Below are 27,117 nucleotides of genomic sequence, written 5' to 3'. Positions count from 1 at the left end.
TGGGGTTTGTGCAGTGCCCGGGAATAATCTGGGATTTAAGGGAATGGGGTTTGTGCCCAGGGATAATCTGGGATTTAAGAGATGGGGTTTGTGCCCAGGGATAATCTGGGATAAGGGAATGGGGTTTGTGCCCAGGGATAATCTGGGATTTAAGGAATAGTGTTTGTGCCAGGGATAATCTGGGATGAGGGAATGGGTTTGTGCCGTGCCCAGGGATAATCTGGGATTTAAGGGAATGGGGTTTGTGCCCAGGGATAATCTGGGATAAGGGAATGGGGTTTGTGCCATGCCCAGGGATAATCTGGGATTTAAGGAATGGGGTTTGTGCCCAGGGATAATCTGGGATGAAGGAATGAAGTTTGTGCCAGGGATAATCTGGGATGAGGGAATGGGGCAGCCCACGGGGCACAGGGGTTCCCCAGCCCCAACTCATCCCCTCAGGAATAGAAATCCCAGATTTTCTGAGCAGATGTGGGCTGGCACGGGCACAGCCCAAGGTGCCCATTTCCCCTGGGATCTCCATGGAACAGTTGGATCCTCCCAAAATGGGATTCCTAAAATGGTTTGTGCCTTTTGGGCTTGTCTGCTCTGTTTTGCATCAGCACACATCAACACAGCGTTTTCCAAACACTGTTACCGCTGGGAAGACGAGCGTGGAGGGAATAGAGGAAGGCTCAGGTGGGATTTTGGGAAGGAATTCCTGGCTGGGAGAGTGGGGAGGAGCTGGGATGGAATTCCCAGAGCAGCTGTGGCTGCCCCTGGATCCCTGGCAGCGCCCAAAGCCAGGCTGGATTTGGTTTGGAGCAGTCTGGGATAGCGGGAGGTGTCCCTGCCACGGCAGGGGTGGACTGGGATCATCCTTTAAGATCTTTTCCATCCCAAACCGTTCCCTGATTCCACGTTTAATCAGTGGGAAGTGTTATTTCCTCTGATCATCTCCCTCCTTTAATCCCCCACTGGTTTATTCCATGCTTTTCACGGAGCTCTGTCCCAGCCTGGTTTATCCCTGTGTTTATGGACAGTCTGGGATTTGGGGGATGGATGGGGAGGGCTCTGACTCACCGAGCTGAAGCCTCACCCCCTGCAGCCCCGTGTCCCACAGGGAAACATCCCTCGGGATTTTCCAAGCAGATCCCACAGGGGAGGCAAAAATAAGAAACTTTCAGGGACTGACCAGACCCAGGAGTTTGTTGTTCCGAGAGAAGGATGGAAACCTGGAGCTGGAGCCAGAGCGGGGCAGAAGGGACAGGGAGTGTCCAAGGGCAGGTTGGACAGGGCTTGGAGAATCCTGGGAATTGTCCCTGCCTGGGCTTGGAGAACTCTGGGACACTGGGAATTGTCCCTGCCAGGGCTTGGGGGACATTGGGACATTGGGATATTGGGACATTGGGAATTGTCCCTGTCAGGGCTTGGAGAACCCTGGGACACTGGGAATTGTCCCTTCCTGGGACATTGGGAATTGTCCCTGCCCATGGCAAGGATGGAACTCTGAGTGTTGGAGAGGATGAAAGTTTAACAGGAAAGTTTTAAGTGGTGAATGCTGAGCAGAAGGCTAAATTTTCAGAAATGGAAGTTGGTTTTGATACGGAAGAATAATAAAAGAAGCTTCAAGGTAGAAACTGCTGAGGTAACAGTTTCTGGATAACCCAAAAAAGCAAAGGTTAAATCGAACTGAAAGGAGGGTTTTGGGCTGGAGCAAAGGTATGTTTGACCACAAACAGAGAAAAAAAAAAGATGTTTTTACCAAGTAAAGACAATTCCCAGGAAAAGCAGGGGACACCGAAGGTAAACAGACACGCTGAGACAGTGAGTAGAGAAAAGATTTAGGAATTTTCCACTGGGAGAAAACAGAAAAAAAAAACCAAAAACTTTAAGCTTAGTCAGTGACATACTAACTTTTGTGACAGGGTAGGACTAATTGTTGTATGGTAATGATAATAACCAGGAGAGGTTATTATTAATTATTAATGATAATTGTATTATTAATTATAATAACCAGGAGAGGTCAGAAGGTGTGCTAAAGGTGTCGTGTAAGATGCTGGGTGGTTTTTGTGTATTAAGATGCTCTGTAAAGAAAACTATAAAATGCTTTGTGACCAAAACCGAAGTGGTTTCAGGTGTCACCTGTGAGGTGTGGCTGGCAGATTTCAGGTTTGGCCCTGGCACCTCCAGCCCAGGGCTGCTGTCACACCACTTGTGCCATAAACTGCATTTTTTCAAATGTCCCAACATCCTGCACTGGAGGATCCTTGAGGTCTCTTCCCGCTCAAACCACTCCAGGTTTGGGTTTGGGTTCCCCATCACAAACCCACAGCCCCTTTTCCCCACCGGCATTCCCTGCACCCGGCTGGGATTCCTGGATAAAACCCAGAACCGGGATCCTTCCCGTGGCTGTGACATCAGCCTTGTTGGGGTGTTGGAGTCCAGGGCATGGGGAAAACCCGTGGAATTGCCCTGGGGGGTCCGAGATCCCTGCCGGGACCCCAGGACAGAATTGCCTTTGACCTTAACCCATGGGAAAAACTGCCAGCACTTGTGGTTGAAATGTGGATCGTGGGATCCACATCCTGGGAATGCTTTGCCAAGGCCATGGGCACGGCCCTGCTTCCCACAGTTGTGTCCCAACCTCCAGGTGCTGCTCACCTCGCGTTGGTCTGTTGAAGTGTTATGTTAAATTCAGCAATAATTCTTGGGACTTGACCCGTGTTGTGGTTTGAAAACAAACCAAGTGAGAGGCTCCAAGTCAGAAATACAATTTAATGAGAAGAAAAGAAAATAATAAAATAAAATAAGTGCAACAATACAAAAAGAAAAACCGCTGACAGAGTCAGAATTCACCCTGAGCAGGGTGATGGAAGCAGTCCAGGTGAGGTGTCTTCCTGAAGCAGTGATCCCATAGAAAGGTCTGGTAGCTCCGGTCCTCTGGGAATCCAGTGAGTGAGGGGCTGCTTCTACTGTCCCAAATCCCAGCTTATACCCAGGTGAGAATGCTTGGCTCCTCCCCGTGGGTGGGGCATCTCACAATGGGATGATGAGTCATCCAGGAGCTCCTTGATGGCCCATTAAAGAGAGAGAACGCCCGGAGGGAGTTATCTGTGAGTCATGCACAAGGCATCGATGGGCCATGGACTGAAGATGGTGATAGAACACATCCTAAACTCCAACCCAGGACAACCTGGCAGGAGCCAAAACCCCAAATCTGCAAAGGGAGCGGGGACAGGGAACAGGGATGAGGAGCTGTTATAAACAGAAATAAAGCCAGGGACATCAGGGCCGTAAATGACATTTGTGTGTCACGGATGTGACAGGGGACAAGGCAACGCCCTTATCTGCTCCAGGATGAGATTTGTTAATGTTAACGAGGAACGCAGACGGATAATTATAACCATAAATGACATTTGTAGATGCAATAGAGACGCTGCAAGGATGACCTGGCACGTCCTTATCTGCTTCAGGATAAGATTTGCCAATGCTAATGGAGAATGCAAATTAATAATTAGAGCCTCGCCTGGCCCGCAGCCTTCCTTACACCAAATGATCCAAGTCTGCAGGGAAAAGGAGATCTCACAGGATATTACAAAAATATATTTGCTTTATTTCTTGCTTTAATTCCTCGCTGTATTTCTGTTTATAGCAGCTCCTCATCTCCATCCCCAACCCCTGTCCCCGCTCCCTTTGCAGATTTGGGGTTTTGGCTCCTGCCGGGTCACATCCCAAAAAATTGTCACTCTCCACTCATCCCCAAGGATGGGGAGGGAGGGTTTTGCTTCCAGCTCCGTTTCTCCGGAGGGCAGGAAAGAAGGGAGGCCAGCTCCAGGCAGCTCCTGTCCCTTGGGAAAGGGGATTGCTGGGATTAGGGAGCAGCTGGATGTCTCTGAAATGCTCCAGGTTATCCTGACCCGAAGGGTTTGTGCTGTCCTGAGCTGCAGCAGGGAAGTCACGCCAAGATTTTGGCCTCTCTCCCGAAATTCCTGGGCTGCCTGAGGCCACGGAGTGATGCTGTGTTGATGATTCCCAGTCAGGGCTGCTGGAAGGTGAGGGGTGGGTGGTTTTGGAAGGAGATAAAAACAGGAAAATGCGGAGAAAAATAAAAGGGGGGGGGGGGGAAAGAAAAAAAAAAATAAAAGAAAATCCCAGTATGGCGTGGAGCAGCTGCACTGAGATTTCCATCAAATCTTTGGATAATTTGCCCATGGGAAGGCTGGATTTTGGGATCAGGAGCTCTTTTGTCCCATTCCTAGTGCTGGAATTTGGGAGCAGGAGCTCTTTTGTCCCATTATTTGTGCCGGAATTTGGGATCAGGAATTCTTTTTCGATTCCTGGTGCTGGAATTTTCCTCTTGTGGAATATTCCTGATTTTTTACCCGGAGCAGGGAGGTGCAGGATCATGGAGGGGCCACAGGTGATCCCAAATCCCGGCTCTGCTTCTTCAGGAGACTTGGAGTCGCCCTCAGAGGTTCCTTTTGGCTTGGAAAGCTGAGCTGGAGGATGATGAATACTCCAGAGTTCCTTGAGTGGGAAATGTTCCATGAGTGGAAAATATTCCATGAGTGGAAATATTCCATAAGTGGGAAGCTTTCTTTGGGTGGGAAATACTCCGTGAGTGGGATGAATTCCATGGGTGGGAAATATTCCATGGGTGGGAAAAGCTCCCTAAGTGAGAGATATTCCATGAGTGAGAAATATTCAATGTGTGGGAAGGATTCCATGTGTGGAGAATATTCCTTGAGTGGGAAGAGTTTCTTGTGTGGGATGAATTCCACGAGTGGGAAATGTCCCATGAGTGGAAAATATTCCATGAGTGAGAAGAGTTCCATGTGTGGGAACTATTCCATGAGTGGGAAAAAGAGTGGGAAATATTCCACGAGAGGGAAGGATTCCTTGAATCGGAAGAATTCCATGAATAGGAAATATTATGGAAACCTTTCCAGAACTACAATATTTTCCCTTTTCCCCTTTTCCCCTTTCCCAGCCATTCCCTGGCGCTCTCCCAGCAGATCCCAGCATTCCTTGCCCTCAATCCCAACAAATCTGTTTGCCTGGGAAGCAGCACAGAAAGGACCCCGTTATTCCCAAAAAAAGGAGGAATTATTTATTCCCATAAACGAGGATGACCAGGACATCCCCAGGGACATTTGGGGTTTGCTTTGGAGCTGGGGCGTCATCCAGGGCATGGAAATTCCAGGGGACACCCTCATCCCACTCCACGGGCTCCAGAGGGGCAAGAAAAGTTGGGAAAAGGGATCCAGGTGGATTTTAACAGCCTCGGGAAAAAGTTGGTGTGTCCCTCTTCCCTTCAGCATCTCTCAGGAAAAGGAGAAGGAAAAGCGAAATTCCCAGATCATTTCCCCACGAGGAACTTTTTGTTTCCCAGCCAAACTCAGCACTGGGAGGAGAGGAGGGGATGGTGGAGCCAGAGGAGCAAGTGGGATTGGATGGGAAAACTGGGAAGCTCAGGGAGAAGAAGAAAAATGGGATTGGATGGGAAAACTGGATGGGACTTTATGGGAAAACCAGGTGGGATTGGATTGGGAAAACTGGGTGGGATTTGATTGATTGGAAAACCGGGAAGTCCAGAGGGAAGAAAAGTGGAATTTGATTGGGAAAACAGGGAAGCTCAGGGAGGAGCAGGTAGGATTGGATTGGATAACTGGGAAGCCCAGGGAGGTGCCTCCATCCCTTCCCGATGCTCCCAGGGTGGGATTTTGGGAATGAAGGGAAAATCCCGTCCCAAGGATCAGGATCAAGCTACTCCTCGGATAAACTGAATGCCGAGAAACTCGGCACAGGAATTTCTGCTGAGGAAATTCCGGGAAAGTTGATTTAAAGGGATTTGCTGGCAGCTTTTAGCGGGATTTTAGAGGGATTAAATCTACAGGGACAGGATAACCTCGAGCTCTTCCTCCAAAAACCCAGCTGGATTTGGGAGCTGGGAACTGCCTGGGACAATTTATTTCTGCCTTCCATTGGACACTCCCAGAATTTCCATCAGCAAAAAAATTCCTCCTCAAAAAAACCTTCTCGGTGCTCCTGAGCGGCCAATTAATGGGAAAATTATTGGGAATTAACTATTAATGAAAAAAAAAAAGGGGTGGGAAAGAAATTTAAAAAAAAAAAAAAAAAAAAAAGCTGATCCAATTTATTTCAGGTGCTGGATTGAGGATGGAATAAAATAAAGACTGTGAGAGGAGCTCAGGTTGGTAAAACCCATCCTGGATATTCCCAGTTTTTCATCAAGGCAGGGATTATTGGGGGAAAAACCATATATCCTTTATTATTTCTTATCCTTTATATGTTTCATTATAAAGTATAATATATACACATTAAAGTATATTATATAAAGTATATAAATATTACATGATTATTATATAAGAAATATTATATTGTATATTTATATATTTTTATAATAATTATATCTCTATAAGATAATAGCTTTCACATAAATATATTAAATATTATATAATGCATTATGTATTATATGTTATGTATTATATATTATATATTATATATTATATATTATATTATCATTCATATGGTTATGTTATACATTTATCTATATTCTATAATAACTATTATACAATGTATATAAATATTAAATTATTATTCTATTTATTAAAATAAATATCAATAATATTATTTATTATCCTTTATAATATTTATTCTTTTCTGCTGGTTAAAGGGTTTTACCAGGATGAGAGGGTTTTTGGGGGGAGATAAAAAAGTGGGAATTTGATAAAAGAGGAGGGGAAACGTTGAATGTGGGAATCTTGAGGAGTTTTTCTGCCTCTGGAATTCACTGGGATGAAAAATTCTTTTATCTCCTTTTCTCATTGTCCTGAGCAGGGAGTTGACGGAATAAATGAGCTGCAGGAAATTCCGGATATTAATGTGGATTTTGGGAGATTCTCAGCATGGCCTTAAAAAGAGAAAACCCTTGTGGATATTGATGAAAATACCAATTTTTTTTTTTTTTTGGCCAGTTTTCCACTCCTATCCCAATTCCAGGAGGTGCCAGTTTCGGGAAGGAGGTGACACACGAGGGCTGTCACCTCCTAGCAGTTTGGGACATTCCTGGCCTCGGGATTTGCATCTATATTTTCTCGAATTTGCTCAGATTTTCCCAGCTCCTGCTTGGATTTGAGCTTTGTTCATTTGTCTGATCCTGGTCGGGATTTATTGGGAATTTTCACTCCTTGCTCTCCTCGTTTGAGCCTCAAATCCTGCAAATTTGGGATCCATTTCCCTCTTTTCTCCGTATCCTGGGACCTCTATCCCTGGTTTTCCTCCCATCCAGAGGGATCCAAACCCCTTCCAAAGCAGCTGCTGCTTCATTCCCAGCACTTCTCACCCATTCCCAAATTTTTGGAGCCTCACCTGGAAGTGAAGCTGCTCATTTGCTGCCTGGGAATCTCCAGATTCCCAAAAACTGGCATTCCCAAAAATTGGCACAAACGATTCCTAAGGGTTTTAGCAAGGCAAACCTCCATTTTTTGGTTGTTTTAGGTTTTGGTTTTGAGTTTTTAGGGGGAGTTTTGGGTGTTGTTGTTGTTGTTGTTGTTGGGGTTTTTTTGTTGTTGCTGTTTTCGGTTTGGTTTGGGGTTTTTTTGGGATGAGGTGTTGGGATTGGTTTTTTTTTTTTTCCCAAGGAAAATCTTTGCCCAGCCAGAGGCAAAACGTGCCTGGGATCAGGGAGTCACCACGAGGAAAATATTCCCGTGGATTCCTTTAACCTTGGGCAGCCAGGGAAGCTCTGCCTCTAAAATCAGGAGATCCAGGGCAGGAAAATCCAAGGAAAATCAGGAAAATGTGCAGCTGAAATCCTTCCAGCAGCTGGGAGATCCAAAGGTGCTCCAGGTTTTTGAGCTCCCAGATGTTTGTTCTGTCTCACCTTGATCCCGAATCTGAGGATTCCGGGGTTGGATCATCCTCAATCCCTGAGGAAATTTCAGCTCCATGAAATGTGCCCCACAAAGGGTTGGGGCAGAGGGAATGCCGAGCCCCCAGCCTGGTTTTCCCTGGGTGTTCAATAGGATTTCTCCAGCAGCATTCCGTAGTTTTCCCAAAAGCTTTTGGGAACTGATGTCTTCAAACACCAGGATTCAGTGAAAATCTCCGTTTTAATCCATAAATTTATTTGCATTCCCATCCCAGCCCTTTTGACTGAAGAGAAACCCACAAACTCAGGTCTGAAATAGATTGTTTTTGCCATTTAAACCATTTTTTGGGAGAAGAGGAGGGAATTTGGGGTTGGTTTGGTGGATTATTTTAAGGATCTGGCAGGTTTAGGAAATTAAAGCTGAGCTCGGAGCTCTGTCTCTGCCCAGCTCCAGGCCCAGCCCACGGAGATTTTTCCTTTTTTATTTCTGGGAAGGAAAATGTTTTCTGTGCCTTCCCTGCAAGCACAGCCAGCAGGGCCGAGGGCTGAGCGTGCTTGGGACGGATCCCATGGAATTCCTGAGGTCCCATCCTGATAAATCCAGCCCAACTCCTCCAGCTCCGGCAGAACCACTCTGGCTTTGTACAGATCCGGTGTGAGCCGACCCCAGGATTTTCCTGATCCCAATTCCGGCTCAAATCAGGTTTTCTGTTCCCAATCCCATCTGAAACAAATTTTCCTGTTCCTAATCCCAGTTGAAAGGAGCTTTTCCCTGTTCCTGATCCCAGTTGAAACCAGTTTTCTGCTCCTAATCCCAGCTGGAATCAGGTTTTCTGCTCCTAATCCCAGCTGGAAGGAGCTTTTCCTGCTCCCAATCCGAGCTGAAATCAACTTTCTTGTTCCCAATCCCAGCTGGAATCAGGGGGGTTTTTTTTGTTCCAAATCCCAGCTGAAAGGAGATTTTCCTGTTCCAAATCCCATCTGAAATCAACTTTCCTGCTCCCAATCCCAGCTTGAAGGAGGGATGGTGCCTGAAATGGGGACAGGCCAACCATCTGGGAAGGGCTGGAATTGCTCCCATTAACGTGGACGCGGTTTGGAAGCGGCTCCCGCTCGGGATTTGTTCCAGGGACACCAAAACCCAACTCCTGTTTTACTCCTGGCCCCTTAATCTGATTGAACTCTGCAGCTGCTGGTCCGTCACCCCCCGTTCCCGGTGGGAAACGCAATCCCGGGTTATTTGGGAGCTCTGGGATTCATTAACCCTCGTTAGGTCGTTCCGCTCGGGAGTTAATTGGCCCTCAGCTGGTTCCTGTTACTGGCTTGGCAAAGGGAAGGAGCTGGAAAAGGAGGGATTTGGGACAGGGGTTTGGGACAGGGGTTTGGGACAGGGGTTTGGGACAGGGATTTGGGACAGGGATTTGGGACAAGGAGCGCAAGGAAACCGTGGAATGGGATGGTTTGAAGGGAACTGAAGGATCATCCCATCCAGCCCTGACATGGGCAGGGACACCTCCCACTGTCCCAGGGTGATCCAGCCTGGCTTGGGACACTGCCAGGAATCCAGGGGCAGCCACAGCTTATCTGGGAATTCCCAGTTCCCAATCCCCCATCCAGCCCTGCCCTCTGGCAGTGGGAGCCATTCCCTGTGTCCTGTCCCTTTCCTGGATGCCAACTCTGGATGTGACAAACCAGGAGAACCTTCCAAGAAAAAGCCCCAGCACCTCCCCAGGCTTTGGTTCACCTTTGGTCTCACAGGTGTTCCCATGGAATTTCAGAGTTTCCCATTCCTGGTGTCTGGGGACGTGTCCCAGCCAGACACTGGAAAGGCCGGAATTGCAAAGGGAATCCTGGAATGGTTTGGGTTGGAAAAGATCTTCAAGCCCATCCAGTGCCAGCCGTGCCAGGGGCAGGGACACCTCCCACTGTCCCAGGGGGATCCAGCCTGGGCTGGGACACTGCCAGGGATCCACAGATCTCTGGGAATTCCAGCCCAGCCAGGAATTCCTAATTCCCAAAATGCCATCTAAACCTTTCCTCTTTCCACTCAAAGCCATTCCCTGTGTCCTGTCCCTCCATCCCGTGTCCCCAGCCCCTCTCCAGCTCTCTCAGAGGGTGGGAAGATGCTGTCAGCCCCCAGCCCTGCCTGGGGCACATCCCTCTCCACATTCCCGGGATTCAGGCAGGATTTTATGGAACCTAATGCCTGTAGAGGAGGAATCAGCACGGGAGCTTGTAATTCCTACAAGGGGAGGAGTCCTTGGCGTTGAATTATTCACCAGGAATGTTTTCCTCCTCATCCCTGTAAATCTAGGGATGTTCCATCCCAAAACTGCTTCTTCCCACGTGTGAAGGTGCATGATGGGATCAGCCCCGGCCTCCACATCCCTGGATGAGAATTCTGGGATATGGATGAGAATTCCAAAATGTGGATGAGAATTCCAGGGTGTGGATGAGAATTCCAGGGTGTGGATGAGACTTCCAGGACATGGATGAGAATTCCACGGCGTGGATGAGAATTCTCGGGTGTGGATGAGAATTCCAGGGTGTGGATGAGAATTCCATGGTGTGGATGAGAATTCTGGGCTGTGGATGAGAATTCCAGGGTGTGGACGGGAATTCCAGGGTGTGGATGAGAATTCCGGGCTGTGGATGAGAATTCCAGGGTGTGGACGGGAATTGCCCTGAGGAGCCGTTCCCTGCGGGGCTCTCAGGAATTTTGGGACACCGAGGAGGTTTTTGGGTCGGGGCCTGACCTGCGCTGTGTCCCCCTGTGTGCAGGTGGATGCCGACGATGTCATCACCAAGGAGGAGCAGATCTTCCTCCTGCTGAAGGCCAAGGCCAAGTGCGAGCGCCACCTCAAGGCCAAGGTGCCCAAGGTGCACGGTGAGTGTTCCCAAAATCCCGGCCAGGGGCTGGAGCCATCCCTGATCCCCCCGCACCTTCCCCTGCGGGGTTTTTGTCTTCTCATCTGATGTCAGCTCCGGGGTTAAACGCCTGAGGGATGCAGGTTTTGTGTTTGGACTCAGACGTTTATTAATTCTCATCCATGTGTCAGCCTCTCCTATGTAACAAAGTGGAAAACGGCTCTGTCTCCATCTCCTTCCAACGTCTTTTAATCACAAACTGTTCAATTATGAAATCATTCTTTTGGTTTTACTTTTATTTTTACTAAATTGCTGTATTATTATTTTTTATTATTAGTATTAAATTATTTTGGCTTTTAACTCAATAACCAACCACCCCTGGCCCACAATGCAGATTTTTCCACCTAATTGCAAAACCCCACCCAGAGCCATGGAGAAGAAGGTGGAAAAGAAGGACTCAGCCCTAAAACCTCCATCTTGGAGAATTTGTAGATATTTATTTTTTTAAAAAATATATAAATATATATATATATTACTGTATTTATTTATATAGTATTTTTATATATAAATATATATATAAATACAGGAGATACTGAATTTATGTATTTTATATGTATAAAAATACAGTCGTTTTTATATATTATTGTATTCTAAACCCTTAAACCCTGAGTTTTGCACCCTGTGATATCACACACTTCTATCCAAACTCCACACCCACAATCCCAGGGCTGTCACTCAATTTTGGGAGCCTTTTCCATGGCCTCAGGTCAAATGCAGTGTTTGCTGGGGGGTCAGTGCCTGTGAGCACAGAAAGTCTGGAATTCTCAGTGCCCAGGGCTCCAACAATCCCCTCAGCCCCATGTGGGGAGCAGGGAGGGCAGGAGGCAGTGGGAGCATCCCAAAGGATTGGGTTTTTTTGGGATAGTCCACGGGGAGGAGGTTTAGGTGGGAGGAATCAGAGAGCAAAGTTGTCACGGGTTTGTCCTGCTCCAGAATTCCCAAATTTGTGGAATTCTATCCCTGGGTCTTATTCCCAATGCACAGGAGAGAGAACCAACCACCAGCTCTCCCGGGATCACAGAATTCTGGAAGAGTTTAGGTTGGGACAGACCTTAAAATCCTGTTCCTCTGGAATGGGCTGGGACACCTCCCACTGTCCCAGGGTGATCCAGCCTGACTTGGGATCCACAAATCTCTGGGAATTCCAGCCCAGCCAGGAATTCCCGTTCCCAATCCCCCATCCAGCCCTGCCCTCTGGCAGTGGGAGCCATTCCCTGTGTCCTGTCCCTTTCCTGGATGCCAACTCTGGATGTGACAAACCCGGAGAACCTTCCCAGAAAAGCCCCAGCACCTCCCCAGGCTTTGGTTCACCTTTGGTCTCACAGGTGTTCCCATGGAATTTCAGAGTTTCCCATTCCTGGTGTCTGGGGATGTGTCCCAGCCAGACACTGGAAAGGCCGGAATTGGAAAGGGAATCCTGGAATGGTTTGGGTTGGAAAAGATCTTCAAGCCCATCCAGTGCCAGCCGTGCCAGGGGCAGGGACACCTCCCACTGTCCCAGGGGGATCCAGCCTGGCCTGGGACACTGCCAGGGATCCACAGATCTCTGGGAATTCCAGCCCAGCCAGGAATTCCCAGTTTCCAGAATCCCATCTAAACCTTTCTTCTTTCCACTCAAAGCCATTCCCTGTGTCCTGTCCCTCCATCCTGTGTCCCCAGCCCCTCTCCAGCTCTCCTGGAGCCCTTTTAGGTACCCTCAGCTCTCCCTGGAGCTTCTCCTCTCCCGGGGAACATTCCCAGCTCTCCCAGCTCTGGAGCAGCTCCGGGGTCTCCTCTGGATTTATTCCAGAGGGGAGCCACTATTCCAAACCCCAAAAATCCTTCGCAAGCCGCGATAAGGAAAACAAAACATCCCCACAAATAAAACATCCCCACGAGACCTTTCTCCTTCCCCACTCTCCCTCCTCGGGACGGCCCAAACTCGGCTGAGCCTCTTCCTTCCCCTTCCTTTCTATTTTGGGCTGGAAAATCACTCCCAGCTGTGGGGAGGAGGAGGAGGAGGAAGGAGGGAAGTCTCTGATGTGGGGAGCGAAGCTCTCACTCCCCGCTGGTTCCTTTCCTCGCATTCCCAAGTGTGAATTCCTGCCCGGAATTCCTGAGAGAATTCAGTCCCCGGGGTGCGGGTCCTGTCCCACTCCCCTCCATTTCCCGGGAAAAGGGGACAAGCCAGGATGTCCCTGCCTATCTCCTCCCTCAGGGAATGCTATGGGAAAACCCGGAATCAGAGGGAAACCTCCCAAATCCATCTTTGCCACCTGCCCACCTGGGGACCATAAAATCCCGGCTGTCCTTTGATCCCCAAGCCTCCTGTTTTCCATCAGGAAAAAAACCTCAAGCCACATCCTCTGCTGCTCCTTTGTCCCCCCCAGCCCCGTGCCCAATTAACACCTCGTTAATGAGCGCCTGGGCCAAGGCATTTCCTGCCGGTGTCTCTCACTGCCCACCTGGTTCCCTTTTCCAGCTTTTCCAGGGCAGCGTTTGGGATCAATCCCCCTCCAGTGCGGGCAGCGATCGGGATGTGGGATTGACAGTGGGATTTTGGGGCTCCTTCCCAAAGGAAAAGCAGATCCCGCAGGGGTTTGGAGACGTGGGTTTGGGGCTGGAACATGGAAACTGCCAACGTGTGGTGGTTTAATGGCAGGGACACAAATCCTGCTTCTGGAAAAAGCTCCTCAGGCTCCCTGCTCCGTCCTCTGCAGAGAATCCAACCCCAAATAATCCAAGAGGAGGATTTCAGGGCTTTTGGAGACTTCTGTCATGAGCAGGGGAGAATTAATTAATTCTCCAATTAATCTGCACTATCCAAAGGCAGAATGAATTCCCACTCAACCCTATGCAAGGAATGAGGGTTTTTTTAGGATTTAGCACCCCAGAAATTCCCTTCAGGAGTTCCCAAACAAGGCAGGGGTTTGCCAGACTGCCCCTGAGATGGTTTGAGGAGTTTGTGATCCCAACAAAAGAGTTTTCCAGTTTGGAAAAGTCCTTGCCACTTTTCAGAGGAGCAGCCATCCATCCACAGATTTTGGGGATTTCTTTTTGGACACAGGGAAAGCGGTTGGGTCCGGCGCTCTCTTCCTTGGATGATGCAGAATTTGGGATGTTTTGGGGGGTCAGGGACATCCAGACCTGTGCCCTTCTCATCCGCAGGGAGGATCTCACGCCGTTAACTCTTCCCTCACTGCAGATCCCAAAGGAAAATCCGGGAAGGGAAACACTCCTCACAGTTACGATGCTCCAACTGTTTAGCGTAGAATAATCCCAGAATGATTATGTGCAGGTGCTTTTATTGCAGAGCTCTGGGAATCAGGGGTACAAACCCAAATCTGATCCCACATGGATCCAAAACAGATGTGTTTTTATACCCTTTCGTTATATAACTATATATATTAATTATAATTAATATAGTCATATAACTATATATATAAATTATTAAACCCATATTGTTCCGTCGTATACATCGATGAGTTTTTGTAGTGTCCATCAGCCCCCCCAATATAATTTCTCGTGATTTTAAGATAATAATCATATTCAATTCCCAAACAATCATTACAATTCACGGTCGTGTCATTTATAATATGATGATGATCAGTTTCACATGATCCAGTAAAGACAAAACCCAACCTTTGTTTCCAGGTCCTGTGGAGTTTTGGTTCCCTTTCCCAGGCCTGTCCAACCTTTCTCCTGAAATTAATTCTCCCCTGAATTAATTGTACACAATTCCTGTGATTTTTAGAAACATTTTAATTAACCCTGCGCTATCAAAACTGGCTCCTGTTTGTAGAGGGGATTTAAAGGGGGAAAAAATCCGTGAGGAAAAGCGGAGTTGGTTTGGAGCCAAACAAACCCTGGCTGTGGTTTCCAGTGGATCCGAGGTCAGATCCACGCTGGGTTTGTCATTCCAAGGAAGGGAAAAGGATGAGGACTCACAAAGGGGCAGCGTTTTGGGTGAGATCTTCAGGAAAACACATCCCAAAGTTATCTCAGGAGCCTCGTTTTGAAATATGTCAAAATTCTCTTCCAGTTGGAGCTCAGGCAGTGGCCAGGCCTTAGCTCTATTCAAAATGGGAAATTTGCCAACAGACACGAGTGTTTTCTGCCTTAAAACAATATTTGTGTTGCCTTGACTTGGCAACTTGACCCTCTGCATATGGCAGCTGGACCTGTCTTTGTCAGGAGCTTGGAGAATCATTATCCGGAGGATTTTTGTCCAAATCTTCCCTGATTTGTGGTTTATCGGCCGTCTGCAGGCTCTGGGATGATGGTGCAGGATTTCAGAGATTGCTAATCACCAAATTACACGTGTTAATGTGAATAATGTGAATAATGTGTTAATGATGAGGTGTATTATCTGAAATATTCCTAAGGGCTGTGCCTGACTTATTCCCGATTTCTGTCAGGTTTTTGTTTCACTATGAAACAATTGTTTAACTCTTCACTGATTGTCCAAATCTTCCCTGATTTGTGGTTTATCAGCCGTCTGCAGGCTCTGGGATGATGGTGCAGGATTTCGGGGATTGCTAATGACTTAATTTCACACGTGTTAATGTGAATAATGTGAATAACATTAATGTGAATAATGTGAATAACGTGAATAACGTGAATAACGTGAATAATGTGAATAATGTGAATAATGTGAATAATGTGTTAATGTGTTAATGATGGGGTGTATTATCTGAAATATTCCTAAGGGCTATGCCTGACTTATTCCCGATTTCTGTCAGGTTTTTGTTTCACTATGAAACAAAATGATTGTCCAAATCTTCCCTGATTTGTGATTTATCGGCCGTCTGCAGGCTCTGGGATGATGGTGCAGGATTTCAGAGATTGCTAATCACCAAATTACACGTGTTAATGTGAATAATGTGAATAATGTGAATAATGTGAGTAATGTGAATAATGATTAGGTGTATTATCTGAAATATTCCTAAGGGCCGTGCCTGACTTATTCCTGATTTCTGTCAGGTTTTTGTTTCACTAGTTTTGTTTTGTTATTCCCTTCATGTTCTTAGCAAGAGACATGAGTGTTGTTTTTAACACAGAAAACAAAAACAAAATCAAAACCAGGGGAATAAGGGGGCATTTAGTGCCTTGAGAAGTTTGGATAATGCAGCCGGGATCAGCCTGGAGAGGCAGAAATCCCTCTGGGATCATCCTGGAGCAGCTCCAGCCCTGCCTGCAGCCCTGGCGGTGTCGGATGTTTGGGAAAGGAGAAAGTTCCTACTTAAAATTCCTGACCCCGAAGGCAACCACTCGAGGTCTCGGGGGTGGAATCTCTCCTGGGAAACTCCTCACCACAGGGGTGGCAGGAAAAGAGTCTTTGACCCCGTTCCGGGAAATGGGAACGCTGTCCCCGCCTGGCAGGGTTGGTATTCCAAAAGAAAAAAAAACCCTTAAGGAACAAAAAAGGTTAAAAACCTCTGAAGTGTCAAACTGTCTTCAGCCACTGTTTGTGTGTAAAAACCCCAAATTCTCTTTTTTTCCCCCTAAAAAGGTTTAAGGTTTTGTTTTATGAGATCCCTCCTCTCCTCCTGGATGGCTCACAGGGATCCTCCAGCCACTCCCAGGTGTTTCTGATCCACGTGGCTCCCACAAAAAATTTAAAAACCTCTAAAATGTCAAACTGTCTTCACCCATTATTTATGTGCAAAAACTCCAAATTCCCATTTTCTCCCACTAAAAAGGTTTAAGATTTGTGTTTTAGGGGAGGATGAGGTCCCTCCTGTCCTCCTGGATGGCTCACAGGGATCCTCCAGCTCCTCCCAGGTGTTTCTGATCCACGTGGCTCCTACAAAAAAATTTAAAACCTCTAAAATGTCAAACTGTCCTCACCCATTATTTATGTGCAAAAACCCCAAATTCCCTTTTTTTCCCCCTAAAAAGGTTTAAGGACCCATGTGGCTCCCACATGGATTTTTGCCACGCGGAGCCGAGGAGCTGCTGCAGGAGCTTCTGTCAGGATTCGTGCGTCATCTCCACCTCTGGCTGAGGCACTGAGGGCTGGAGACCCAAAATATAAAACCAAAAAAAACCCCAAAACCCTTCCCCCACAACCGTTTGGTTTCCTCCTTTTCTCTCTCTTTTTTTTTTTTTTTTTTTTTTTTTTTCTCCCCTTAAATTTAGTCTCAGGATGATGAAAGCCTTTGGGAAAGAACAGGAAACCCGAAAAATTTTCTCTTCTCCCGACACAAATATTCCATCCCAGGCCTGGTGGGCAGCTGATGCCACCCCAAAGTCAAAGCTGGAAGGGGATGAAGTGAAAATTCCCAGCCCTGAGCCACCAGACCTGACATTATTTTTTATTTTTATTTTAATTTATTTTTTTTAATCCATGAATTAAAAGCTTGTCTTTTCCCTGGTTTGGAAAAGGAGATGGGACGTTTTGTGGGGAAAGGAGAGGGAATTTTTGCACAACCCTGTCATTAGGCAGGGCCGTGGCCAAGCCTTTCTTCGAGCAGCTCCAAAACTGGGTTGTTTTTTTAATAAATAAACCCATTTTCCCGGGCAAAGGTGTTATTTTTAGCCGGCAGCCTGGGCCTGTTTACCTGGGTTGTGCATCCCAGTTCGGCTTCACTGTCCCTAAAGGACCCAGGAATGATTCCAGCCTCTCTCCAGGCCTGAGGAACCCCAAAAATCTGCTCCTGGTTTCCTCTCTAGAGGGTCCCAATTCCAGGAGCTCCCAGAGGTTGTGAGAAGCCTTGTGTGCCTCAGGAATTAAGGGAGAAAGAGGCATCCTGAGCCCTGAACCCCCCAGCCCTCTGTAAATCCATAATTTCTCCAGCTCTTTCCGTCTTCTCCCAGTTTCTCCTCTCAGGCCTTGCAAGTGTGGCTCAGATTTCACAAAAAAAAAAAAAAAAAAAAAAAAAAAAAAAAAAAAAAAAAAAAAAAAAAAAAAAAACCACCACCACAACCCAAACCATCCCTTGTGATGGTTCCCGGCAGAGTTTTGAGTTGGAAAAGCTCTGACTGCCCCAGGGGACACCAGCTGGGAGGGTCAGCATGGACCAGGGGACTTTTTAAGATGGAATTATGGACCACGAGAGCTTTGAGGATGAAATTATGGACCAGGAGCCTTTTTAGGATGGAATAATCGTCCAGGAGACTTTCTAGGGTGGAATCATGGACCAGGAGACTTTTTAGGGTGGAATTATGGACCAGGAGATCTTTGAGGATGGAATTAGGGACCAGGGGACTTTTTAAGATGGAATTATGGACCAGGAGCCTTTTTAGGATGGAATAATCGTCCAGGAGACTTTCTAGGGTGGAATCATGGACCAGGAGACTGTTTAGGGTGGAATTATGGACCAGGAGATCTTTGAGGATGGAATTAGGGACCAGGAGACTTTTAAGGATGGAATTATGGACTAGGAGAGCTTTTAGGACAGACTTACAGATCTCTTGAATCTTCAACAGGAAAGGAGAGATCCAAGTGATGTCCTGGTGGACAGGAGCCAATGGGATCCTGGAGGGATCTCATATTTCCCTTCAAGATTCATTTCTTCAGGAATGTCATCCAAGAGAGCTTTTGCTCACTCCCATCTTGGAATGTCTGCAACTTCCGTGCCCTGAGATTCCAACCTTCAATGGGAAAGGATTGATCCAAGAGATGTCCTGGTGGATAAGGAGCTGTCCCTGAGCCAGGGCCAAGAGCCAGTGGGATCCTGGAGGATCCCATGTTTTCCTTCAGGACTCATTTCTCCAGGAATGTCATCCAAGAGTTTTTGTTCGTTCTCATCTTGGAACGACTGCAACTTCCATATCCTGAGATTCCAACCTTCAATGGGAAAGGACTGATCCAAGAGATGTCCTGGTGGACAGGAGCCAGTGGGATCCTGGAGGGATCCCATATTTCCCTTCAAGACTGATTTCCCCAGCACTGAAGCGCTCGGTGATGTCCTCAAGTCACATGGAATTCCAGTGCCATTCCCACCTTCCCATCCATGAGGGACGCAGCTCTGGACTGGGAGGAGTTTCCCCCACAGGCAAATCCCTGTGGGATAAACTGGATGGTCCCTTCGGGATGGCCTGGATGACGGACACACACCCAGAACACTTTGGGATGTGGGATATGGGTGAGATCTCCTCGGTTTGTTAATCGTTTGTGAATTCCTTTGGACTTGCGTCATCCGTGAATCCTACTGTTTCTTCCAAGGAAGGAAATGTTTGACTTTTCCAGTCTTTAATTGCCTGGATGGATCCAAACACCACAGTGAAACCCTCAAACTCCTTTTCACCAAAAAAATTCCAAGAGTTTTCCAATTGTCTTTTTCAACTGGATCCTTTGGAATTCTGTGTGCTTTGGAATATTGTTACCAGTGTCTCAGGAGGGGCTGACTTATTGTTATTATTAACAGGCCAAACTTCCCCAATTTTCTGCTTTCTCCTTGGAATTCAGCCTGGATCTCCTCGGAGGAATGACCTGGAGAAAAGGAAAACAAAGGCAGAAGCCAAGCTGTTGATACTGCGAATGTTTTTATAAATTCAGGAGGAAAAAAAATGTTTGGAGGAGCTCTTCGAGCAAACAAACAGGAGGGGAATGGCTTGTTTGGATTCCAGCACAATGGGGAATACAGGATTTTCCCTTTCGTGCTCTATCAGAGATTCATGGAATGGTTTAGGTTTGGGAGAAGCCTTAAATATTATCGCATTCCTCCCCTGCCATGGGCAGGGACAGCTCCCACCATCCCAGGATGCTCCAAGCCCTGTCCAAGGATCCAAGGCCAGCCACAAATCCTTTGGAAAAGCTGTTCCAGTGTTCCATCACCCTTACTATAAAAATTTTATTCCATGTAATTATTGGGAATGAACCCTCCTGTGGTTTAAACCCTCCTCTCTCCTGTTCCCAGGAGTTCTCCTTAAAATGAGAGGAGTGGAGGGATTTGGGATGGGAGAGGAAAAGGGTGAAGCTCATCTTGAGGGGACAAACAGCTTCTGGCTGTGTTGAATCCCAGGAATATGGCTCCAACAATCCCATATCAATCCATATTTCCATTTGAAAAAGGTTTTCCAGGAGTTTCAGTCACTGCAGGAGCTCCTCAAATCATTCCAGGAGCTCCTCAAATCATTCCAGGAACTCCTCAAATCATTCCAGGAGCTCCAGAGGCTTGGCCTGTGGATACTCCAGGCTTCTCTACCTGCAATCCCTGTTCCTAAACCAAATCCCCTCTCTCCCAGGGTTTTCAGGGAGCAGCTGTCTTGTCCTGAATTTTAGGGAGAGCTCAGGTGGCAGCTCTCAAATCTCCACCTGCCCTTTGCCCTTAACTCATCATCCATCACTGGGGAATTCTGGGAAGGGAACGATGTTTTCTCCCTTCAAATTCTCCTGGAATGGCTTTTCCCAGTGAGGAGTTTGGGACAAAAGAGGCCAGGGATGATGAAGAGGAGGAGATTTCCCTGGGGTGGGTCAGGTCTTGGTCCTGATGCACCAAAAGGATGGATCCTTTTGGTGGGAAGCTTGGACACTTCCCAAATTTCGAGTCCCACTGGATTCTTATCAGCTTTAATGATTCAGCTCTGGGTATAAATCATTTAAGGAATCATTTCCATGCAGAGGGGAAAAGTTCTTTAATGCAAAAATCGTCTTTTTAAATCTTTCTAGGGATACTCTTGGCTCCCCAAATTGTGCCCCCCTAAAACAGGGTTCCAGAGGTTCCAGGGTTCCGCTGTTCCCTTCAGCTTTTGGGGACAGATTTGGGGGGGCTCAAAGTACCCAAAAATCAATAATTGTGTGGTTTGTTATCAGTTTTCCACATTTCCAGAACAAAATTCGGCACATTCTTCTTCTCTGGCCGCACGTTTCGGTGGGATGTGGAACGAAACCCCTGAAAAGTGAAATCGCCCCTTGCAATTTGTGAAGATTTTGGAAAAGTGGGAGATTTTCCCCTCTCATTTCAGAGCACTTTTGGAGGACTGTTCTCCTCTCAGAGCTGTTCCTCTGCTGTGTTTCTTTTAATGTTTACTCAAATTGATTTATTTTGTCGTAAGAACTGACTTTATTTTAAGCAAGAGCACTTTGAGGGCTCCATTAAATCTTTATTTACTTTCTTGTCTGCAGAAAAGACCTCAAGGACATCAACATTTTGTCCTGAGCCAAATTCTGTGGGGCCCTGTGTTGGTTTGGGGTTTTTTGGGGTTTTTTTTTCCCTTTGTCTTTTGTACCTTCCAGGGGACTGAGAAATAAATAAACTCTTTTTTCCCAGTGTAAGTTATCCTGCAAACAACGAGCCAGAGGGAAGAATTTATTTTCCCCCAGTTTTCATGAATAGGAAATGTATTTTTTCTTCTCCTGATGGGGCTTCAAGCAGAGAGAAAACAGCAATAAATTATTTCCCCTCTTTTTTTTTTTTTTATTTTATTTTTTCTTTTATCACGCGGATGCTGCGGAATTTCAGCTCCTGACCCTGGCTCCCAGCTGATGCTTCAGAAGAAAGGCTTTGGTTTGTCTGGCTCCTTTTCATCCACACTAAATCAGAGATAAGAAATCAGCTGATAAAACGGGGGAGACTTTTTCATGTCCTAAAAACCGCCAAAGGGGATTTATCGGCGTCGGCTCCTGTCCCTAGACCGGCCAGAGGGCTTTGAAGCAATCCCAGTTTTCCTTTAATCTTGGGATTTATTCTTGGGAAGTCACACTGGTGAGGGAGTGTCTTGGTTTGGGAAGACAGGTATCTGCCAGGGAAAGCTGGAGCTTCCCTTGGAATGGAGAATGTAAACCACCACCTCCTTTTTTTCCAATTATAAATTTGCAGTTAAAAGCTTTTAGGCAAAAGATTTTGGAAGTAGAAATAGCAGTTCTTTACTAGTATGTATAACGAAGCAAAACAAACCAACCAAACCAAACCAAACCAAACCAAACCAAACCAAAACAAAACAAAACAAAACAAAACAAAACAAAACAAAACAAAACCCAACAACTACAGCATTGATAACAAAAACAGTACCAAGAACCTCGAGGACTTTGCTTCACAAAGACCCAGGGCAGTTTGGTCTCGGTGCATTTGTAGGATCCTCAGAGCACCAAGATGGGAACAGTGGAAAGTCCTGGGCTGGTAGCTGGGATGGCAGGATGTCCCTGCAGACAGGGGCAGGGTCCCAGCAGGGCAGGATGATGGGGAGTCACACCATAGCAAGAGCAGCAGTGCCGATGAAATTGTGATGGCAGGGCAGGGCTGGCCCAGCTCTCACAGGGCGGCAGAGAAGCTCAGAATTCCAGGGTGAGCAGATGATGGTAGATTTTCCAGGACTGGACTCCTCCAGAGAGAGTGAACTCTCCTAGCAGCGAGTAATCCAGCCGTTCTCTCTCCCTGAACGCTGGAAAAACAGAATGCCCAGCTGCCTCAAGCTCTGTCCTTTACCTGCCCCAAAATTTGCGTTATGTCCCGTCTCAGAGCTTCGACCACCCCTTTGTTTTTTTGTTAAATACTCTTAAGTATCCAACACTTAGTCTCCTTGGTAACTTATGGGGAAAAAATTCTTTAGAGTAAAAAGGAACAAACTTAACCCCCAACAGGGAAGATGGATTCCTGGGTGGTCGGGAGCTTTGATATCCATGGGACACGCTGAGATCTCGGCCCTGTTGAGATTTAGCTCCTAAATCTCCCTAATCCCTTGGGATTTAGCTCCTAAAGTAATTTTTTTGTGGATGAGGGCAGGTGATTCCCGTTCCTTTTGACTCCCAGGGAACTCCGACACTTGATGAACGGGTGGCTGAGGGCAGGCACAGCTCTGGGAGCAGATTTGGGGCAGATTCTCCACTTTTAGCGTTTCTTTCTCAATATTCTGCTGCAGCTGGAGTTTCATGGCGGGGTGCGACTGTCCAGCCCGAGGCAGGGGAGTTCCCTGAGGACACGGAGCCCTTCAGGGGGACCTGGACAGGCTGGGGAGAGGGGCAGGAAGGAAAATTCTGGAATTCAGCAAGGGCAAGAGCAGGTCCTGGACCTGAGGAGCTCATCCTAATTCCCATTCCATGGGCAGTGACACCTTCCTCTATCCAAGGCAGCTCCAAGATCCATCCAACCTGGCCTTGGGCATTCCAGAGATCCAAGGGCAGCCATAGCTTCTCTGGGAATTCCAGCCCAGCCCCTCCTCATGCTCCCAGCCAGGAATTCCTTCCCAAAATCCCACCGAAATCTCCTTCTTTCAGCTCAAAGCCATTCCCTGTGTCCTGTCCCTCCAGCCCTTGTCCCCAGTCCCTTTCCTGGAGCCCCTTCAGGCCCTGGCAGGGCTCTGAGCTCTCCCTGGACCTTCTCCTCTCCAGGGGAACATTCCCAGCTCTCCCAGCCTGGTGCCAGAGCAGAGAGGGTTTAAAATATTTAAAATATTAGTTGCCTCCAGAGGAGTTAACTCCAGAGAAGTTTCTCCAGCCCTTAGGGAAACGTCTCTGGAGTTGCCTCCTCCAGACTCTCTACAGCAGCTCCAGGTCTTCCTGATCCTGGGGATCCCAGAGCTGGACACTGTTTGTCCTTGTGGAGTATATTTTTTATGGAATGGAATATATTATATACATATTTTATATCTATTATATTATATATATTATAGTTTTATATATAATATGGATTGTATACATTATATATGATACATTTATTATATAATAGAATGGTATGGAATGGAATCTATTACATTACATTACATATATATGATGTATAGAATATATTTATTATATTAATGGAATGGAATGGAATGGAATGGAATGGAATGGAATGGAATTCCATGTGGAATACATGTATATTATTGTGGAATAATAATTCCACATTAATAAATATATTGCAATAAATGTAATGATAATAATGATAATGAAATTATGATGATGATGATGATAATAATAATTTTTTAAAAATTGTCCTTGGGATAATTCATACCTTGTGGAGCCACACACAGAGAAAGAATTGCTGATGATTCACTCTTGGGACAGTTTTCTCCAGGGGGATGGAGTTGGTTTCCTCATGGGGAGCCCTCCCCAACCATGGGCACCTCAGTGTCCCCTGTGCTGTCCCTTTTCCATGTGCAGTGACACCTCTCTGTCCCTGTGTCCCCACAGATGGCTTCTGTCTGCCCGAGTGGGACGGCATCGTGTGCTGGCCCGAGGGCGTGCCCGGAAAGGTGGTGGCCATGCCCTGCCCCGAGTACATCTACGACTTCAACCACAAAGGTGGGTGTGGGCATTCCAGGAAATCCAAAATTCCCCCCAGCAGCCCTTGGTGCCCTCGCACTGTCCCCACTTCCCAGCGGGAGTAAACCCAGGGAGAAGGACGGGAAGAGCAGGCCGTTGTTTGCTGATGAACTTTGATAAATGTAATTTATTGGAGTTACTGGATGAATTTTTTTTTTTTTTAACATTTATTTAGACAAATATTTGGATTACGTTTATTTACATAATTTTTACATCTATTTACATTATTTTTTGTTTTGTTTTTTTTTACATAAATTATTGGAAGAAAAGCTCCATTTGAACTGAAATAATGACAAATTTCCCACACAGATTGTAACGTTCTCAGCACCAATGACCTGCTCACTGCAGATTGTAAATCCTGGAGTTTTCCAAACCTGGATTTGTTCCACCCCACGAGCTCTGTGCAGCAATAGAACCCCAAAAATATTCTTCCAGATTTAATTCTCCACCTCAGGGCTTTGTTAATTCCTGTCCGGAGCCCTGGGGGGTGTCTGGGAGCAGAATGTGAGGATTCCTCCTGACCTCCCTTTCCCTGAGGCTCTGCATTTCTCAGTGCTGGGAACTCTGAGGGTGTTTTTGGAAGTGATCAGAGCACACTCAGTGAACATTCCAAACACCCAGGGAGGGGAAAAGGAGGGAATTCAGACTCTCTGCTCAGAGCTGGGGCTCCCAGAAAGCCAGGAAGGATAACCCCAGGCATTCCCGCCTGTCCTGAGTATTCCATAAGGGGCTGAGAGCTGGGATTCGCCCATGTGTGCCCTATACAGTGAATCCCACAAGGCGCTAATATTGCTGCTGTAACAATCAACACGATCAATAACAACCAATAGCAATCAATACTTTAGCTCAGAGTTTGCACATGAGTGCACAAGACCATGCGATCCTTCTGTCAGGCTTTGAGGATCCTCTACAAATCCGTTTCTTGAACAGAAAAAAAACTCATTACATGGCCTAATTCATCATTTGCTATGCACAGTGAGGCCCACAAGGCGCTGTCACTGATATTGCTGCTGTAACAATCAATACAATCAATAACAACCAATACCTTATCTCAGAGTTTGCACATGAGGATAAACAACCTTATCTTGTAAGATAGTGTGAGCCTTGTGTCAGGCTTTGAAAATCCTCTACAAATCCGTTTCTTGAATGGAAAAAACCTTATTTTGATGGCCTTATTTGTCATTTGTCCTACACAGTGAAGCCCACAAGGCACGAATATTGCTGCTGTAACAATCAATACAATCAATAGCAACCAATACTTTATCTCAGAGTTCACACACGGATATACGAGACCATGTGAGCCTTGTGTCAGGCTTTGAGAATCCTCTACAAATCCACTTCTTGAATGGAGAAAACTTCTTTGATGGCCTTTTCACCATTTGCTGTACACAGTGAAGCCCACGAGGCGCGAATATTGCTGCTGTAACAATCAATACAATCAATAACAACCAATACTTTCTCTCAGAGTTCGCACACAGATACACGAGACCACGTGAGCCTTGTGCCAGGCTTTGAGGATCCCCTACAAATCCATTTCTTGAATGGAAAAAACTTCTTTGATGGCCTTATTCATCATTTGTTGTAAAGCCCACAAGGCACGAATATTGCTGCTGTAACAATTAATACAATCAATAGCAACCAATACTTTATCTCAGAGTTCGCACACGGATACACAAGACCACGTGATCCTTCAGTCAGGCTTTGAGGATCTCCTACAAACCCTTTTTCCCTCCCTCTCTGTCCTCAGGCCACGCTTACCGCCGGTGTGACCTGAACGGGAGCTGGGAGCTGGTCCCGGGCAACAACCGCACCTGGGCCAACTACAGCGAGTGCGCCAAGTTCCTCACCAACGAGACGAGGGAAAGGGTAGGCATGTTGAATTTCTGTGTGAAGCCCGGTCTTTTTAGCCCCATCAGGGTTCAGCATGTGAGGCTGGGGGGATCCCCGCGACCCCAATCCCGGTTTGGCTGGTTTTGACAAATAATCTCGTGAATAAATGAGATGAGTAGGGTGGGTAGGTCAGAGGTAGGATTTAATGTGTGTGACTGTCACTAGAGGATGTGAAAAATTTCACTCACACTGTCAGGGTGTTGGAGCAGAAAGAGAGAGGTTTATTTGGGATTTTGATTTATATAGTTTTGGGAGTTTGATTAGGGATTGGAGGATGAGATTGATGTCTTTCTGATCTTACTGCTCAGACTAGATGTTCATTAATTGTCCGTCTTCCAAAGAGGAATGCACAGTTTTTAAAGCATCACTTTCTGTCAACTTAAAAGTTTGTGAGAAATTTCAGTACAAAATTGAAATAAACACCAGAAGGCTGAAAAATCAGGGCAGCATCTGACCAAAGGCAGCACCCAAAGATGAGGAGTATGGGTTTTAATGATTTAAATGAGGGGTATGAGTTTTACCCACACCTCTGAGGGGCCAGCCTGGCAGAGACATGGCGAGAATTAATTAGCCAGATGGCACGATCAAGTGTGCCTTGAAAAATCAAAAAGGTTTTAATAAAGAAGGAAAATAATATGAAATCGAAGACAGAGCTGAGCACAGTATAGAGACAAGTCTCCCAGAAAACAGTTACATTTCCTGAGGGACAGCTAAAGAGACCAACTGGTGTCTTTGTCCTGGCACTGAGCCAATCACGGTAAGGAGACCGTAGAAGCTTCTGGTTCATCTTCTTTAAAAGTCCAGTGGTGAAACTGAAACTCTTTTCCAAAATGGAACCATTCTCTGGGGTGTGGGAGTAACACTGGCATTCCCATTCCTTCAGGGAGCAGGAATTTCTGGCCTCATGCCGGGCTGACCCACAGACCTCTGCCTCCTTTAAAACCCACCTCATTTAAAATCCCAGCTCATCTTCCTCCTCTTGGAAACCCTCTCCTGAGCTTGCCAAAGCCACCTCAAAGCACTTTGATGGGCAATGATTTGATTGGAAAATTGTCCTCAGAGGCAGGAAATTCTCCTGCAGCTGCCGTGATCCCATTCCCGACGAGATCTTGGGGGAAATTGGAGCCGTCCCGGGCACGCTCAGAAGTGGTTGGAGGTTGTTAAGGTTGTTCCATGGCATTGAGGCTCCCTCTGCCACAGCAGGAAATCCTTTTTGCTGCCAGGTCGTTATCAAAAATCCCAACGTTTCTGCGGTTGT

General features: G+C 46.6%; 1 protein-coding gene across 1 annotated transcript in view; it reads left to right on the top strand.

The window, feature by feature from the left end:
• The first annotated feature begins 10,642 nt into the window (after window positions 1-10,642).
• The window catches only part of PTH1R (parathyroid hormone 1 receptor), a 51,984-nt gene continuing 35,509 nt past the window's right edge, over window positions 10,643-27,117 (top strand). Inside the window, exons 1-3 of the mRNA XM_066340384.1 lie at window positions 10,643-10,763; window positions 23,838-23,948; window positions 25,717-25,835. Of these exons, the coding sequence (XP_066196481.1) occupies window positions 23,909-23,948; window positions 25,717-25,835 (159 nt within the window). The 5' untranslated portion in view covers window positions 10,643-10,763; window positions 23,838-23,908. The remainder of the gene's footprint in view (window positions 10,764-23,837; window positions 23,949-25,716; window positions 25,836-27,117) is intronic.

This window comes from Sylvia atricapilla, unplaced genomic scaffold (genome assembly GCF_009819655.1).
Source record: "Sylvia atricapilla isolate bSylAtr1 unplaced genomic scaffold, bSylAtr1.pri scaffold_76_arrow_ctg1, whole genome shotgun sequence".
Taxonomy (NCBI): domain Eukaryota; kingdom Metazoa; phylum Chordata; class Aves; order Passeriformes; family Sylviidae; genus Sylvia; species Sylvia atricapilla.
This window is presented reverse-complemented; position numbering and strand designations above follow the sequence as displayed.